Below are 16,423 nucleotides of genomic sequence, written 5' to 3'. Positions count from 1 at the left end.
CTACAAAGTTTACTTTGCAGTGCTCGTTTGAACAAAAGTATGTTTTCTGGGTTAAGCACACTACCAAGGAATCATAGCATGCTGTGAATTGTTCATAGCAAGCATTCGATTTCAGGGGGAGAGATCACATTTTGGTCTGGAAAAAAAAAACAGATGCAAGGAAGCTAAAAAATATACAAACAGTAGTAGAACAAACACACAAGCCCCTCATTAACTTAGCTGACAAAATTTGTCTTGCAATATCCATCCTCATGTTTCATGAAGGAGTGAATACATTTTACACTCATTTTATAAATAGTTGGTTGTAATGTGACCATGGGGAAGCCCAACAACTAGTAGAATGATAATCACTTTGATCTCATGGGTTTTATGGGTAATCGTAGAAATCTTTAGTGACTTCTCCTTGTTCACTTGTCCGTACAACTTTACGTTAATGTTGGTTGTTTCCTTATGTCACCTATTTAATGAAATCATTCTTGTACAATCACTTACTGTGCAACAATAATTGTCTATGTTGATTTTTCCCATTCTTTTTCTGTGCATATCTGAAATGACACCTGAAATCTTCCATATCTTTTTTTTTGAATGTCCCCTTTTCTGTACCTATCTTTGTCCCGCTCTCTGTAGAAAACCAGAAGCACTTTGAGAAGCAGCGCTGGCCTCCTGTGTGGTTCCTGAAGGAGGAGGACCGCTACCTGCGCTCTCAGAAGGAGCGTGAGCGCGAGGAGGAGATCTTGCGCAAGCAACACACCAAACGGGGCTGGTGTTTCTGGAGGCACCCATCCTCCTCTCCGCACGTCTCCTAAATGGTTTCGTCAACTAACATCTTCATCCAGACCTCGGTCATCCTACCCAGGATGATTAACCCCCGCCCCCCCAGCAAACAGAGGAGGTCGACATTGAACCCTCTATTATCAGTAGATAAATGACTCCCAGTGCTACTATGCCTGAATGTCAGCATGTTTGAGGGAATGTATGTGCCTCTTTATAATTGTGGGTGACTTTATGAGTGCATTTTGGTATGCTCCTGCGTGGACTTAACTGAAGGTTATGTGCGTGGATGTGTGAGTGTATGTTTGCCGTTGGCATGACTGAGTGATGCTTCCGAGTTGAGTGCTTCCCAGACGCCCTGATCTATAAGGGCATGCAGCGTTGCAGTGCAGCCCCTTGTCCCCTCCACAAGAGCTCTGTCCCTCCACCAGCACTCACAGTGTCCCAGCCTTTGAGTGATTGGACTGGGAGCAAGGGCTCTCTATTTCTCTCAGTCTCCTTCCTTCACATTGACCTTAATGACTATTACTCATTGACCACTGCAGCTCCTCTCGGGGAGCTCACCTCTGCCTTCACTTCTACGTAGACTGTTAATTTGCACACACAGACTGGTGCAAAAGATCCACCCCTCTAAAACCAGCACTGGATTCCCAGAAACTGACACTTAGCAATGTAATTATTATTGTTTTGATATTATTTGACCTTTTTACATATTTTTGCTTATCAGGGGCAAGTGGAAGTGTTGAATTTTGATTGCCATTGCAACAATAGCACTGTTCTAGAGCCCGGGTTTGGGTGCAAGGGCATCCTTAAAATCGTTAGCAAGTTGGGATACTCCAGTCAGGAGGCTTGATCATTGCTATTAGCCTACAGTTTAGAACTGAAGTGGTCCTTGGTGTCCATCATCCACCCCTGCACTTCCAACCCCCTCCTCCTGCACACCACACGTGCAAAAAAGCTAAAGACAAGCTCTCCTTGATGCACCTCAGAGACATTCAAAGTGACCACTCTACAGTAATGATGGGGGTAAAGAGGGCTAGCCTTACCTGATACCTCTGCCATTGAGGAATGATGGATGCAGCATTAAACAAATGCGCTTGTTACGTCCATGACCACTTGGTTGCATCAAAGCACCTCAGCCAGCCTGCCTTTACACCCCTACACCACTAGGGGCAGCACTGCTCAGGACCCCGGCACTAACCTTCACACTAACGAACAACAGTTTTTGTGCCTGTGATTGCTTCACTCTAGTTTCAGTTATTAAGATCAGTATAACTTACATCCTTGCAGTGTTATAAGAAAGCTCACAGTGTTTTTAGTGCATTTAAAAACAGACTGCAACTGACTATGGATTTTCACCTAATTCTGGATACCAAAGCTGTGATTCTTTAGATCTCTTTCTTCCTCGCTTTCTTCATTTCTGCTTCCCTGCTTCTGTTATTGGCAAGAGGGGATGGAGGAGAAAAGAGAAAGTGGCTCACGGAAGAAGGAGGCAGTATGATATGGTATTTGAATCCCTTCTCGTGGTGGTGTTTTCAGTCTGTGGTGTCAGAAGAAAACTGCTGTCACTGCTGGACATTGCCTTCCATTCCTCTTGCTGGAATTGAAAATGGTGCTTAAGTCACAATGAGACAGTGTCCACATGAACACACAGACACACTAGCTATTTTATGTTCACAGTTAAGCGTCTGTCTGGTTGTTTAGTGTTTATCTGCAATGAACGTGCAGAATATTGATGATGGTATTCAAATTTGACACTTTTTTTAAACAAATTGTTCTGCTCTGTATTAAATTAACAGTCTGCAAGAGGTAATAGGTCACTGCTTTTAGCGTGTGTAGATTTCTGCCTTTACATACAGTGGTTTCAACTTTGTAATGTCTTTACCTGCTTTTGAATTCAAAAACAGTGGGATCTGTTATGCTTCCTTGTTAAGCAGGAAAATAATATTTCTTTAGATTAAATTTACAGTCATGAGTGTTGTCTCAAAGGAACTGCATATGAGAGCAAATCTGATTGTTTTTCGTAAAGGGTGCTAATTTCTTTGGGCTTTAGCACTGAATGTGAAAATGAGACTTTATGGCGATGAGTTTCTATTAGCACTTCATTCTATTTGTGGGTTTGTGCCACTCAGCTTTACCCGGACTCAACTGTAGGAGATAGATGGATTGTGTGAGACATGTGGTGCGTTCTGCCGTTCTCAATGGGAGGCGTGTTAAAGTCATTGTCGGCTACCGAAATAGAAGTCTGACAGGATATCACGAGACCAAAGTGAGAATTTAGCTGATTCCTCTCTGAAAAGATTTAAAGTGGAGTAAAAGTGAACAAGTCTCAGTCAGGATTACATGCAACCTACATAATTTGGAATTACTCCACAGATAGTTTTAAACTCATCCCAGTGCAGTGCTTTGGGAATTTAGAAACGAGACCTAAAGAGGAAAAAGCTGGGGGACAGTTTTTGATGGACTTCCATGGCCTCCTTTTAGTTCCCCATAGAAGGGATGGCTATTAGATTTCTCTTATTGATGGTTGGTATGACCCATTAAGCCTCTTCTCTTGGTCTGTGTGCCTTATAGTTGGATAAAACTAAAAACCAGCAACATCGTAGTTCAAACCTGCAGACAGGTTCTGCACTGGTGGACATGATGGATACAGTAAAAATGGCCATGATAATGTTAGATTGGATTGGTTGGTTGCTTTATGCACTCTCAGCCGTTATCCTTCTTGAGGAGATTTTTGAGCCAACTGGAGTCATGCCTGCCGAGAATCTTAAGGCCTGCTGCTTGTTTTTATGCAGACAAACAAACTTAAATTAAACTCTTTGTAGAGACTAGTACAGTAGGTTAGATCAGAATGTTTTCTAGACAGGGTATTATTTGGATGTAGAAGGACTCTCCACTGACCAGGTGATTGAGAGGAAGCGATTACATTGAGTAGCACGTTGATTCCTGTATGGTAACTTTGAAACCACTGACTTTGAGAAAGCAAAGCTTTTTATTGAGCACTGGCTGGCCTGTGTGCTGGGGGAGTGCAACCACTTTTGTAATGTGGTTAATTTGCATGGTGGCCTAACTTTGTCATTATAATGACACTTGGTGTTGGAATGCACTTTCTTCCTTTTTTTGTCTATGACTATACCTTTATGTGCTTAGCATGAATTGTTTCTTATGTAAAATTGTTTTTTAAACCTGATGATTGTAGCACGATATTTCCACGTCTTCTTCACTCTTTCAGAATTTCCCACAACTTGCTCAGTGAGGAGCTGAATAACAGAATTGAATAATAACTGCAGCTTCTTGGTTAATGTCTAGTTGGCACTGAACCACACAGTATCTCTCTGCGTGCTATGTGGCTTTATGCACAACTTTTATTAAGTAAGCTCAGTACAGCTCAAGGTAGCATCACTAAGTATACATAATTAAATAACACGCTGGGACATTTGCTTGAAAAACTAATGCAGAGGATATGTTGCTGAAATGATCATATTTAATAAATTAAATACTGTAGGTTTATTATATATATCGCTACAATATTTATTTGGATATTTTAACTTCCAGTTCATGACAACTTGAGTATTCGCTAATCATTGGTGTAAATTCAGAATTGTGGGTAAAAGAAATGGAGTCATGGGCCAGAAAAAGGTTGAGAAACCCTATACAATGATGGAGAGACGGAGACGCAAACCGTGTTAGCTTTAATTAGTCCTCAATATTTGCTCCACTGATGTAGTCTTGCTCTATCCTAACACACCCTTTTTACTGTAACATTCTCCTCATTTATCTTAGGTGGAGCTTTTCTTCCTTCTTAGCAAACCCGACCTTCCTTTTTAAATGTGAGGCCTAGTGGCTGAGAGAACACTTTGTTTTTAGTCGTAGGTGTCTCCTTTCCTGTGCCTTCAGTGAAATCTCACGCTTTTGGCTCTGTGCATGGTTGGCGGCACTACACCTGCAGCCTTCTGGGCTCACAATAAAGTTGATTAAGCCAAGAAATACACACACATGTGAGCACCAATATAAAATTGGGCAGCTTTCTTTAATGTACAGTATCTTAGCATTGTTACTGGCTAACTTCCAATGATACCACATATATGGAGCTTTACAAGTTCAGTATGTAACATCATCTATGCTAAAGCAGCTTCAATTATGAAATGACCAAGAAACCCAGCAAACCAGCAGTTTAAAAAAATATATATTTTGCACTTTTTCAGGTGCCTGCACTTTCTATTATGTAGCCTAATACAACTTTTTTGATAAGTACGCTAAGTCTTTGTATTTGCCAGTTTTCTTGATAAAAATTTAAATATCTTATTACTTTTTCCACTTTCTTGTGATCTGTCTCTCTCTAAGCCAAATTCAATAGCATACCCTATTGCTTCCACTATTTAGCTGCAATATACTATGTTGCAATCATGCATGAAGTCGGTGTATTCTATTTTGGGGAACGGCATCTGTGGACCATCTGTGGACTACTGGTTGGATTAAAGGCAGATATTAGTTGTGACAACTATATATACATATTACGCTTTAATTAATATAGTTGTTATCCAAAATACAGTACAGTGATGTAAATTTTAGTCCCAGCTGGAATTAACCTGCTCACCATACTGTATCTACAGTATTTACTAAGCCGGTGTATACATGGGATTGAATGGACGGTGAGGCCCAGAACAGGGAGAGTGTTTATATAGACATACATGGTGTGGTTAACCCCTGGTCTATACTGTCATTTTTATTAAGTGGATCGTATATACTGTATAATATTGTTATGTTTGTTTCCATTGACTCATGAGTTTATTAACATTTACTGCTCATGTTATTGTGTTTATTACAATAAAAGGCAAAAGAGCACACCACACTCACAAACTATTAAGGGCTTTCAAGAAAATAAACAATCAGAATGTTTTGCTCCTTTTGCAAAAGATGTTTTGAAACTAAAAATTTGTAATATTTTTGAACCACTGTGATTTGTACAAAATTAAAAAAAGTAGAAAAAGTTGTTTTCTTCCCTTTTTTTGCCATTTCAGTATTTTGATGTTTGACATGGATTTTATTAAAAATGTTAATCTTTTGAACCTATCTCATGTGTTTCTTGTTATTATGGGTTTTCCTGTATAATTCATAGACTTTTCTGATACCTAAGTTAGTTGTTGCACTTAATGTTACTCAATATCAATTTGCAATTAATTGACAAAGAGGTGGTCATTAAGATTTAAATCAGTAAGGAGACCATACCACTGATAAATACCACAGACAGTTCTGCATGAGAAAACATTTGAAAATTTGAAATGATATCCATATTCCATATAAATATTCTTTGTTGGGAATTTAAACAGACCATTTACAGTAAGTTGATCTAATGATCAATTTTGTATATTATTTTGAAAACAAGAAAAGCAGTTGATTCCATTTATTTCTGTCTTTAACTTGTTGTTCTCAACCCTTTTCCTCACAATGAATGCAAACTTACACACACTGCAAGTTTGATGCAGCTGTGCCACCTAGTGGAGAAAAAGCCCCACTGTGCAACCTTACTCTGTGAGATACAGAAAAAAAATATTTCTACATGGAATAGGTTGAACACATATTTTCTATATATTAAATCCGTTTTTTTTCAAATTTAACGCACATACACAAACAATCTATTGCTTTATTTAGTTTTTGTGATGAAATCTACAAAACATGTATCATACAGAATTGAAGGTAGGCATTGCAACCCTGTGTCCAGCAGGCACAAGCTTCTGGCAGGCTCTTTACATTTAGTGGGGGATTGTTTGAATGATTCACGAGACCCAGAGTTATGTTTGAAGTCCTAACACCTGCCGTGGACCACAGATATTTACCGTTTCACGGCGCCCCGACTGGGTTGCTGTCAGGAGTTCCCTGCTACATTAACTCATGTTGAGCAGTACACTGAAGTTGACATGCCTGTGTCTTATCATTAATGCCTCGTTTGTTCAGTTTCAATATTAAAAGTTGTCTTCAAGATCACCAAGCAGTGGCCATCCTACATACGTGTATTGTTTTCACATTTTCTTGAAACTTTGGATGAAAGAGAGACTGAATCAACAGCTCATACCCAGTAGCTTCCTGAGCCTATGCATAATCAACATCAACATGCTGTGAGCTGAGACTTTTAATAGAGTTCGTCTGGTAAGAGATCCCAGAAAGCCACAGAAACATGAGGGGTGTTGTCATGGTGATGTTTAGTGATGTGGCTGATGATGAGTAACTTTAGAAGAGTGACGAGGGAAGGTGGCGGTTGCGGTATAGTGAAATATGTATGTCATTATGCCATCTCGACATGTGTGTGTGTGTGCATGTGTGTTATAATCAGGCTCTGCCAGGAAAACACAGCAGTGAAGCTGCCTGCCATGAAACTCTTAACAACCGATGACGTACACCAGTTTTCCTCTCATTCTCTAGTAAATGGAGGAATTTACTAGCATGCTTTATGTAGCGGAGACCTCAGCATCATTCATGGTCACGAGCCATGATTTGAACATTGATTACAGACCTTTATGCAGCGTCAGCCGTTAGATCCGTGGGCTGTGTTCAAGTTTCCCACCAACCTTGCCCCTGCTCTCGCACCGCAGCCTCGTAGAACACATCTTAAGTCCCAGACCCATGATGACATCACCACATCTGGCTCTCATTTTACTGGGTTCCCTCGGGAGCAGATAAGAAGGTATGAATTTGAGAGCGAAAGACAAAACACTGTCTTACAGCTGAGAATGCAAAATGCAAATGTGTTTGGGCTCTTCTTCGACCATTCAGGTGTGATAGGAGCATGAAACAATCAGATACTCTACAGACAAATCTCTACTGATGCTTGAGACCTTGAAGAATATGATGGAGGAGTGAGAAGAAGCTTTAAACCTCAGAGAGGATGTATGCCTGATCAAACCTGGAACAGCACTGAGCTGCTCAACAGCAAGATTGTATTTGGGGAGCAGCTAAGTGCTCTTCCAGGTTTGACACCTCAAATGCCATGGACATTTTTATAAAAAAGTGGTCCAACAAGTCATTCCAAACGTACAGAGAAGGTCCATTGCTGGAGGAGTGACACATTCCTTTGTATATTTCACCTTCCTCCAAGTGACATCTCATCTTCATTCTTGTTGGTCCAGACCTCCCCAAAGCCTGCTCCATAAACAAAACTGTCTGCCCCCACCCTCCCACCCGCACACACATGCATACACCTCTAAATCAGGGCCTCTCAAAGCAAAGTTTAGGAATACTTTATCATCCTGACACCACAGTCATTTAAGGTCTGTTTTGTATGGAAAAGCAGACGTGGAGCTCCTTTTTAAACTGAAATTTGTGGTCTCTTATTATTTCCATGTAACCCTGCCATTTGTTTACGCTTGTCATATTTCACTGAAGCAAGGCGAACTCGAAACCATGAGGAAGTCAAATCTTATGTTTACTCGGAATGAGTAAAGGGGAGACAAAGTGAAGTGAGAAAGAAAAGCATGCTGTTTTTCAATACTGTGTGTGTTTACTGAACTTAGAATGTGATTTCATACAATGCATGCACTCACACACACACACACACACACACACACACACACACACACACACACACACACACACACACTAATATACACTCTCAAACTCAAGGGGAAAATATCTCAAGTTTTGTTTTAAAAGGCACATAGCTGAGCAGTGACCTCACCTGGAGACCTGACGAGAAGACATCCAGATTCCGAGAGAATGTGTAAATCTCTCTCTCTCACACACACACACACACACACACACACACACACACACACACACACACACACACACACACACATACACACACACACGCACAGGGTATGTTTGACTATGATGTGTAAGTGTGCCCTCTGTCTTTTCTTTCTCTTCCCTTCAAATGCCTTTTCTTTCCGCCTTTGCCACATACCTCTGATGTTTTCTTCTCCTACCACGCCTGAATAACCTGAGTTGACCTCAACCGTCTTCCAATGCTAAGGCATGGTGTTGCTAGCCCCAACCAGCTGCTGTTGTACGTTTTTGAGTTTAGCTGTCAGATAAATGTGTGTACACCACATTGTATCACCACTGACTAACTTCTACTCAGTTGTATCATCGCCACTCATGAGCCTCTCCCACATCTACCTCATTATCTACCTCCAGGAGAGCAATAACACGACTCCTCCACTGGGCTCAGCATTGCCTTGACAGGAGGAGGTGAGATAGAGATGTCAAAGTGTATTCACTCTGCTAGAGTAAAAAAACACACATACTCTGTCACTGATACAATAAGTAATATAATAAATTAAGAATTGACTTTAGGCTTTTGTTATAGTCATTCATAACTTATGTTATGAATAACTAGACAGACAAAAACTGCTTATCACATTGCAAACATGGAACTTTTGAAAGATTGACACATGAAATCTGTCATAAAAATATTCCCTTCCTAAAACACAGCTTCATTTGAGGAAGTTTTATTTAAGTGTAGCCTTTTAAACATCATATGATGAGCAATAAAATATGACAAGCAACAGTGCTTGATTGTTTCTATGGGATGAATTAATTGCACCATTTACAGCAAGGTCTGACTTTCTGGCATGAAAGGCTCTCAAAAAAAAGGTTGGACACATTCCAGCACTTCATACTGTAAAACAGTAAATTGTCATAGGAAAGGTTATATTTATGACAACTTCAAAGGAAGATTACAACCACTGCAATTGTTCATACACGCGCAAATATGACAGCACATGCAGGTAAGCCTGCCTCTCACAACATGCAGAGGAGAGGAGTGGACAACATATTATTAGTGAAACAGGACAGCAGGAGGACAAAGTTCAAGCTGTGACCTCAAACACGAACACATCTCTGAACTTTTAACACCACCCATCAGTTCTGAGCACACATAAACCTGCCACGCAAGCCTCGTCAAAGGAAAACAAAAATCCATGCCTACAAGGAAGTGGTTTGTTTAGTGGTGGAAGTTTATTGTATCAATTCAGCGAGAGATTGCATTTTGTATGTTATGCGATGCCACATATTCATTAATGGGTATTATCTGAGACACTTTCTGATGAATGGATTCTGGATTTAAGATTGAGCTGAGAGACTATGAGAGGATGTTGCGTGTGACTGGACCACTCAACACTCTGTCACCCACACTCTGCTAGTTTAGACTATGTCAGGAAGGCAGGAAGCTGGACAAAAAGCCTGTGACAATTAGAGGAGTTTCAGTAAATGAGGAGAAAAATCCCCACTAGCGTGCACACACACACCGAAACACACAAACACACACACACACACACACACACACACACACACACACACACACACACACACACACACACACATACACACACACACACAGAAACACACAGAAACATACACATCTCCAAATCCCCACTGGATATACAATCATTCCCCCATTTAGACCCCATCTCCAACAACAGCTGCCACCGCACCCCAGCAAAGGAAATGCCAAAGTCCTCTGAAGTGGAGCATAACAGCACTGCAGTTCACATCCACAGTGAAGCACTGAGAGTCTGGAAGGGCAGGAGAGCCTCTAATAGCAGGAAGTTGTAAGAATAATAGCGGCATGGGGATGTCATGCCCCTTGTCCCTGTGGCATGCAAGCTTTGGCCCAAACAGCAGAGTCTGTGTGTGCTGCATGCTTGCTTATACAACTAATGCAACATTTTTAACACAATTTGTATTAGGGGTTTACCAGATTTGGGTTCTTTGGGGAGAACATTTCCAAACAAAAAGTGAGGCTAAACTGAAGCAATTTCAATCTGTTTTTAGCAAAGTCATCCTTTGATTCAAAGTGGTTTTCTCTTCTGTAATGTAAATACTAAAAGTGTTAAAGTATTTATTATGTTTTGTATTTGTAGTACATATTTATTAATCATTTTCCTGACTCGGGCATCCCTGGAAAACAACCCTAACAGTGAAAAATGTAAGGAAGAACACTAGAAAGATGGAAATCGAAACTATTTGCCTTAAAAGGAGGTGTTTATTTTTTCCAAGGGATTGTGTTGGGTGACTGTGTTAATCCAATACTCACCAGAGTATTATCATGAGCTACTGTGAGAGAACTGTTTTCTGACAAAATCTCTGCAGTGAAAATCATGGCATGGCATATTAAATGTTAGGAAAAGTGATCTGAAATCAAATATCATGAGGTCAAATCCCCCCTGAATCTGACACTTTAGAAAATAAAATCCTATGACTTTCATCCCTTACATCTGTCCTGGATTATCTAAGAGTGGCTGCTAAGTAAATTACAGAGTTTAGGAACATTCCCATAATCCAAGAACTTAAACCCCCATGCCACTGACCCACAGTGAAATACCAGTGCATGAGTGTGTACGTGTGTGTGTTTGCATGTTTGGAGGGAGTTAGTCTAGAGTTCAGAGCTAGTGTGTGTTCATGTGAGCCTGTGCACAGCAGTGTTTGTGCATGATTGTGTGGTCAGTCTGTGTTTGTGTGTTGTCACTCTTGGGTAGCCATTGAACAGACCCCCAGCCGTTCTTAAACACCGCAGCAGCCTCTTTTTTATGTGCAACCTGCTTCAGACCCAGTTCCCATGAAATTGGCCCTTCTTTGGCTCATTCAGAGATGGACTGCACTGTAAATGGCTTCTCCGGAGTCTGCCAAAGGCCAGTGGGGGCCGATTCAAAGACAAAAAGAGACAAAGAGAGACTGACAGATCCAAAGCTGCCGCACTGCCCCCTGTAGCCCCTCTAACCCACATCAACATTTGCTATTCTGGATATTTTGCTCAAACAATGGCTAAGCCATCACAAAAAAACAGCAATGAAAAAATAAAATTTGTTTGAAAATAAATTAATATTCTATTGGATAGTTCTATATGCTGTACCTCAGCCTTCATTCATTTGCTGGTATGTGTAAATAATGGTGATGAGGTGCAATAATAGGGCTCTGCTTTGCTTTAACAAAGTGAATGTTTCACACAGTGTTCGGCAATTAATGGACAGGCAAAGTTGCCTTATAGAAGAGTTACTAAATGAACGTCACGATAAGGACGATGCACGAGACGAGTGTAGTGATCTGTACGTGTAGCTGAGCGCTTTTCCTCCAAGTGACCCAGCTAGTGAAGTTATTACGCTTTCCACTCTCTCAACGGGAGGTGGGGCTTTATAGTGAAAACGTATTCTACTCCGCTGCACAAAGACCAGTGAGCAGTCGCAAGTCTCTTTCACGCTGTGAGTGCGCAGCGCCTGCACAGATCGCCTCCAATTTGGAACTTAAGTCCACACTGCATGAACCTGCATTCCTCTACTGCTGTGTCCTCGGCCGCGAACGACCCTGACTGTTCCGCTGTGGCTGTTTTGCTGCAGATACTCCGACCCCGAAAATCGTCGGGAAAAGTGAAGAGAGAAGCTGCGGGAGTGGTCTGGAAACTTTTGCCACCATGAGCTCGCAGACGGTCAACCTTGATACCTACAGCCTGTCGTTGCTCACGGCTAAAGAGGACATCCTCAACCCCCGTTCCTCCACCAACTGGTAACACACAGAGCTCTCGAGCAAACTTGCATCTGCCTGCCATAACACACTATTCGTGATATAAGATTAACTGCCAATTTCTTTATTCTGCGACATTATGATATGAAATTACGAAGACGAGTAGAATCTGAGTAGAGTATTTTTTTTAAACGTTCATGTTTTCATCTTGTTTTACTTTGTGAGCTGTTTGCTGTTGCATCAGCAGAGGCTTGATTTTAATGAATCCAATGAGGGATACGATGTGGCCAGCACAGGGACAGCGCGCAACCAGAACTGTCTTTACAAGTAGGCTCTAGTGACAAACGCATGCAAATTGATTTAGTGACACAGGCGTGTATTGACTCTCCCCATCCACTGAGAGCTGATGTGAGGTGTGGATTACCGTCCCATTACGCACGCCAGGCGGCTGGTGTGGCTGAAAGTGCAGCACCCGCTGCCCTCACCCGGGCCTTGCGCTCCATGACTTTGCTATTCTCCCCCCGGAGATGTGAGGCTTCATTCTTTGTGCCGAGGATCATGTTCCTGATGAAGTGCCGATCTCTGGCACGGGTTGTCTTTCAGGGAGAGGCTCTTTAATTTGACATACAGCTCAGTGCGCATGCATGAGTAGCATCCACATGATTAACCAATCATATTTATGATACAAACTATTGAGCACTTACTTAAATGTGTAAGTAAACGTTATTTAGGAACAACATATCCATGACCAACGTGACTACTATTCAAGTACAAATAAACACATTGAAGTGTTTTACGAGAAGAGCTATCTCACCGTTTTTTAGACTCTAGACGATTCTTAAACACATGAAACGTTTAAATAATTCCGTCATTGTATGTGGAACAATGTCATGCTGTACCTGACACTTGGCTAACTTCTTTTGTTACAGGGTTTGGCTGGTCTGTAACTATGGTGACCTATCCATCTTTTCCAAACAATACCATTCTCCTTGTCTCATATTCTTTCTCCATTTTCCTCTCATACTGTATGTGTGTGTGATATTGTCATCTCCAGCTATGGACATGTTGTCACTGGCTATACTCAGCTAACACAGGGAGGATTAGATATGACCCTGCTCTTTCCACATAACCACTCACTTTGATTAAGTTATAGTTTAGAGAAGTATAGGCCAAGGCCCAAGCCCACACACACACACGTGTGCTCATGTGGAAGTAGAGGACTGATTCTGTCCATTGCTGTTTCATCTTCCTCTGCCTCACATCTCTCGCTGCCACAAGGTTTCCCTGCCCACATTCTTCCTACCTTCTTCCTGGCTTTTCATGATGCCTTACAGACTTGAGGAAATGGGATTCAGAACACTATGAGTAAACCTTGACAAGCTGAAATCTGACATTTTCATGAATGGGGTGGAAATAAGTTCCCCATCCAGGCAGAACATGCTTAGTTTCCATTCTTTCTTGCATTTGGAAAATCTCTAAAAGTTTCCATGTTCAGTATCACTACAGAGGTTGTGTCCCATTGCGACACCTCACAGTGATTACTTCACTGCATACTACTTACTTTCTCATTGGAGAGCATTTACCTAAAGTTTCAGTGAAAAATCCAACGTATCCTCATAATGCTGGATGAGACCACTGTGGACAATCACACAAACACAACAAGCACGTGTTTTGTTGAGCTTATATGATAAAAAGAAAAGGAGAGAGAGAGAAATCCCCCAGCATTCACCGAGCAAAGGACTAAATAACTCTGTTGTGACTGAATAGAGAGGTGGGAGGGGGAAACGGTCATGATTCCCTCTGTCGAACCACCCAAACAGACACCCACCTTGCATGTGTGTGTGTCTCTGTGCGTGTCGAAGGGCTTCTATGTGCGTGCACGTGAGTTTGCTTGTGAATATATTTGTCTCTGGATGTGCATATGCATCCTGCAGAGACTATTACAGTGAGTCTTGGATGTTGAGAAGTTTGCACTGAGACGGGTAGGAGGCTTGTTTTTTTTGAATGCTCCCGCCCCCCACTATGTGGCCTTGAGGTCCCTGTGTGTATTATCTAATGACCTTGTGTCCTGAATGGGAAACAGACCCTTTGTGGGTAAGACTCTGTAGAAAAGAGGAGCAATTTCAATGCATCCTTCATTCAGACTTCTCTGCTCAACAAACAGCCTTGGAGGTCTCTCAGCAGTCTCCCAGACCATTGTGGACTACAAAATGTCCCACTTGTAGGCTGGAAAGCTGTACTCTCTGCATGTGTTTTGTGTTAGTGTGTACCTTCAAAGACAGAAAAAAAGAGAAACAGTGATAATGCATGTTCCCAAATACATGGTCTAATTCTCTGAACAGGAAATACTTCTCATTGTTAGAAGCAGAAATCATGATTTATGTTGAGTTTACACCAAAATAAATCAAATAGGAACTTTTGGTAAGGTCAATTTGGTCATTGACAAATGGAAATATTTCTATGCAACTATGTTGACAGCTTTCATATGGGTGTAACACTTATGAAATACTACAACTCATTAGTCATTTAGAAGTGTAGCATGTTGTTCCCAAACTGAGCGTCTGCACAATTGATAGAGGGTGCAGCGTGCGGTCATTTTCATTTCCACTGTAAATCTTTCCCGTGAACTTAGCAAACCGACGAACATTCTTGGTAGGAAAGGCCACATATTTTGTTATGACTATTGCCATACACTAATAAGGTGTTCTTTTATCAGAATCCTTGCTGTGAACGTGAGGGACACAATGTCTGTTGAGTTATTAGTGTTTGAAACTCCAGTTAGTGAAGCACACGTTTCTTTGATAGTTGTAGGTAGCCATTGTGAGAAATGGCTAGTCTGATGTTAGCAGTTGTTCAGGGAGTTAATGTAACACCACAGTTTCCGTTCTATGTCTGATAACGTTACTTTTTATTAAAAACAAGGAGTCATGCTACTCTGGTGCGTACTGTATCATTGTAATTTTGTAAAAAGATCGCAAACGCTATCCGCTAGATATAGCTAAACGCTAACTGCTACGTTAATTGCTAGCTTTGATTAGTGCAACAGCTAAAAGCTGGTGAAGCATTAACGTTGCATTGCACTTAATCTGTTGACATTAAAGGCGTTCAGTTTTATTCGGTTTAACACATTCTAATGGTTGTTGTTGCTGTGTAATATTGTAGTTTATCTCATTGTTATAGAAGTATATCCTTAGTTATTGATTGTACATTAGAGGATATTCTAAATGAAGAAAAGAAGTTAATGAGGTCTCGTGTTAGAAACAGATAACAGAATATCTTATTACTCTGCACTATAAGTGTAATTAGTTTTTTTTTAACTAATAGATAGAATCCGGAGGACTCCGTAATGGTGAGCCAAGTCCTGACTGTGCACGGTCGTGTGGCCTATCGTAGAATCTGCCCACAGAAGCCTTCTGACTAGCTCGATTTGTGAGACACCAGATAAGAACATGTCCACACTTTTAGCTCTATCAGGGTGGAAAAATCATCATAGTAGTACACCCACAAGGAAAAGGAACTCTTAACCCTTAAACTCCTAAATGTGAAGGAGCATTCGTTGAAGCTTTCCATTGAAAGGGGACTTATTCTTAGTTTTTTTTCTTATTTTATTTGATACTTTAAAGAGCTCTATTTTATATTTCAAATTTCTATATATTAAAAATGCAGGGATCTGTTGTGTTTTGTTATTGCTGTAAAGCAATATAACTTTCAGCTGTTCCTCTCGAGAGTTATTCATTGCATACCGTTCCCCGAATCTATGTAGATGTTAGTGTCTCTATTGCTATCATTGGTTAGGACTAGAAGCACCACATGAGCTTTTGGCTTTTAATTTTGTATGAAATGATGTGTACACATTGTTCTAGCACAAACAAAAAAATGTTTTATACATTTCAATAAAATACCTCAGTGAGTGGTTTTTGATCCGCACATTTTACACATTTCACCTCAGTAAAAAAGACGAAAGTAGCATGCACTATCAGAGTGTCTTCCTGTGGAGTATCAAATAGAGTGCAGCACCTGCTTCGCCAAGTATGAGAAAGAGGTGGGAGAAGTCAGTATAGAGAAATGTTTACAGCATTGTTTCAGCCGCGCAAACTGATCAGATGTGAATTCCTTTTGAGTTGTGGAGCAGTTTGAACTCTATTCGTCAGACTTGGGTGTGGGCTGTATCCAGACATTTGTGGGCCCTGGTGACTTT

The 16,423-nt window shown here is 41.0% G+C and overlaps 2 protein-coding genes across 6 annotated transcripts in view; both read left to right on the top strand.

The window, feature by feature from the left end:
• Positions 1–5,844, top strand: part of rhobtb4 (Rho related BTB domain containing 4) — a 40,342-nt gene extending 34,498 nt beyond the window's left edge. For all 5 annotated transcript variants that reach the window (XM_068702804.1, XM_068702803.1, XM_068702806.1 and 2 more), the window contains one exon: positions 628–5,844. In XM_068702804.1, coding sequence (XP_068558905.1) covers positions 628–806 — 179 coding nt within the window. In that variant the 3' untranslated portion in view covers positions 807–5,844. The remainder of the gene's footprint in view (positions 1–627) is intronic.
• A 6,089-nt stretch (positions 5,845–11,933) lies between these two features.
• The window catches only part of si:dkey-40c11.2 (drebrin), a 30,797-nt gene continuing 26,307 nt past the window's right edge, over positions 11,934–16,423 (top strand). Inside the window, exon 1 of the mRNA XM_068703923.1 lies at positions 11,934–12,267. Coding sequence (XP_068560024.1) covers positions 12,176–12,267 — 92 coding nt within the window. The 5' untranslated portion in view covers positions 11,934–12,175. The remainder of the gene's footprint in view (positions 12,268–16,423) is intronic.

The sequence above is a fragment of the Cebidichthys violaceus genome, unplaced genomic scaffold (genome assembly GCF_023349555.1).
Source record: "Cebidichthys violaceus isolate CVI_PGR_0920_01 unplaced genomic scaffold, fCebVio1.0.p SCAF_9, whole genome shotgun sequence".
NCBI lineage: Eukaryota > Metazoa > Chordata > Actinopteri > Perciformes > Stichaeidae > Cebidichthys > Cebidichthys violaceus.
The sequence above is the reverse complement of the archived record's forward strand: the minus strand, read 5'-3'. Positions and strand labels throughout refer to the sequence as shown.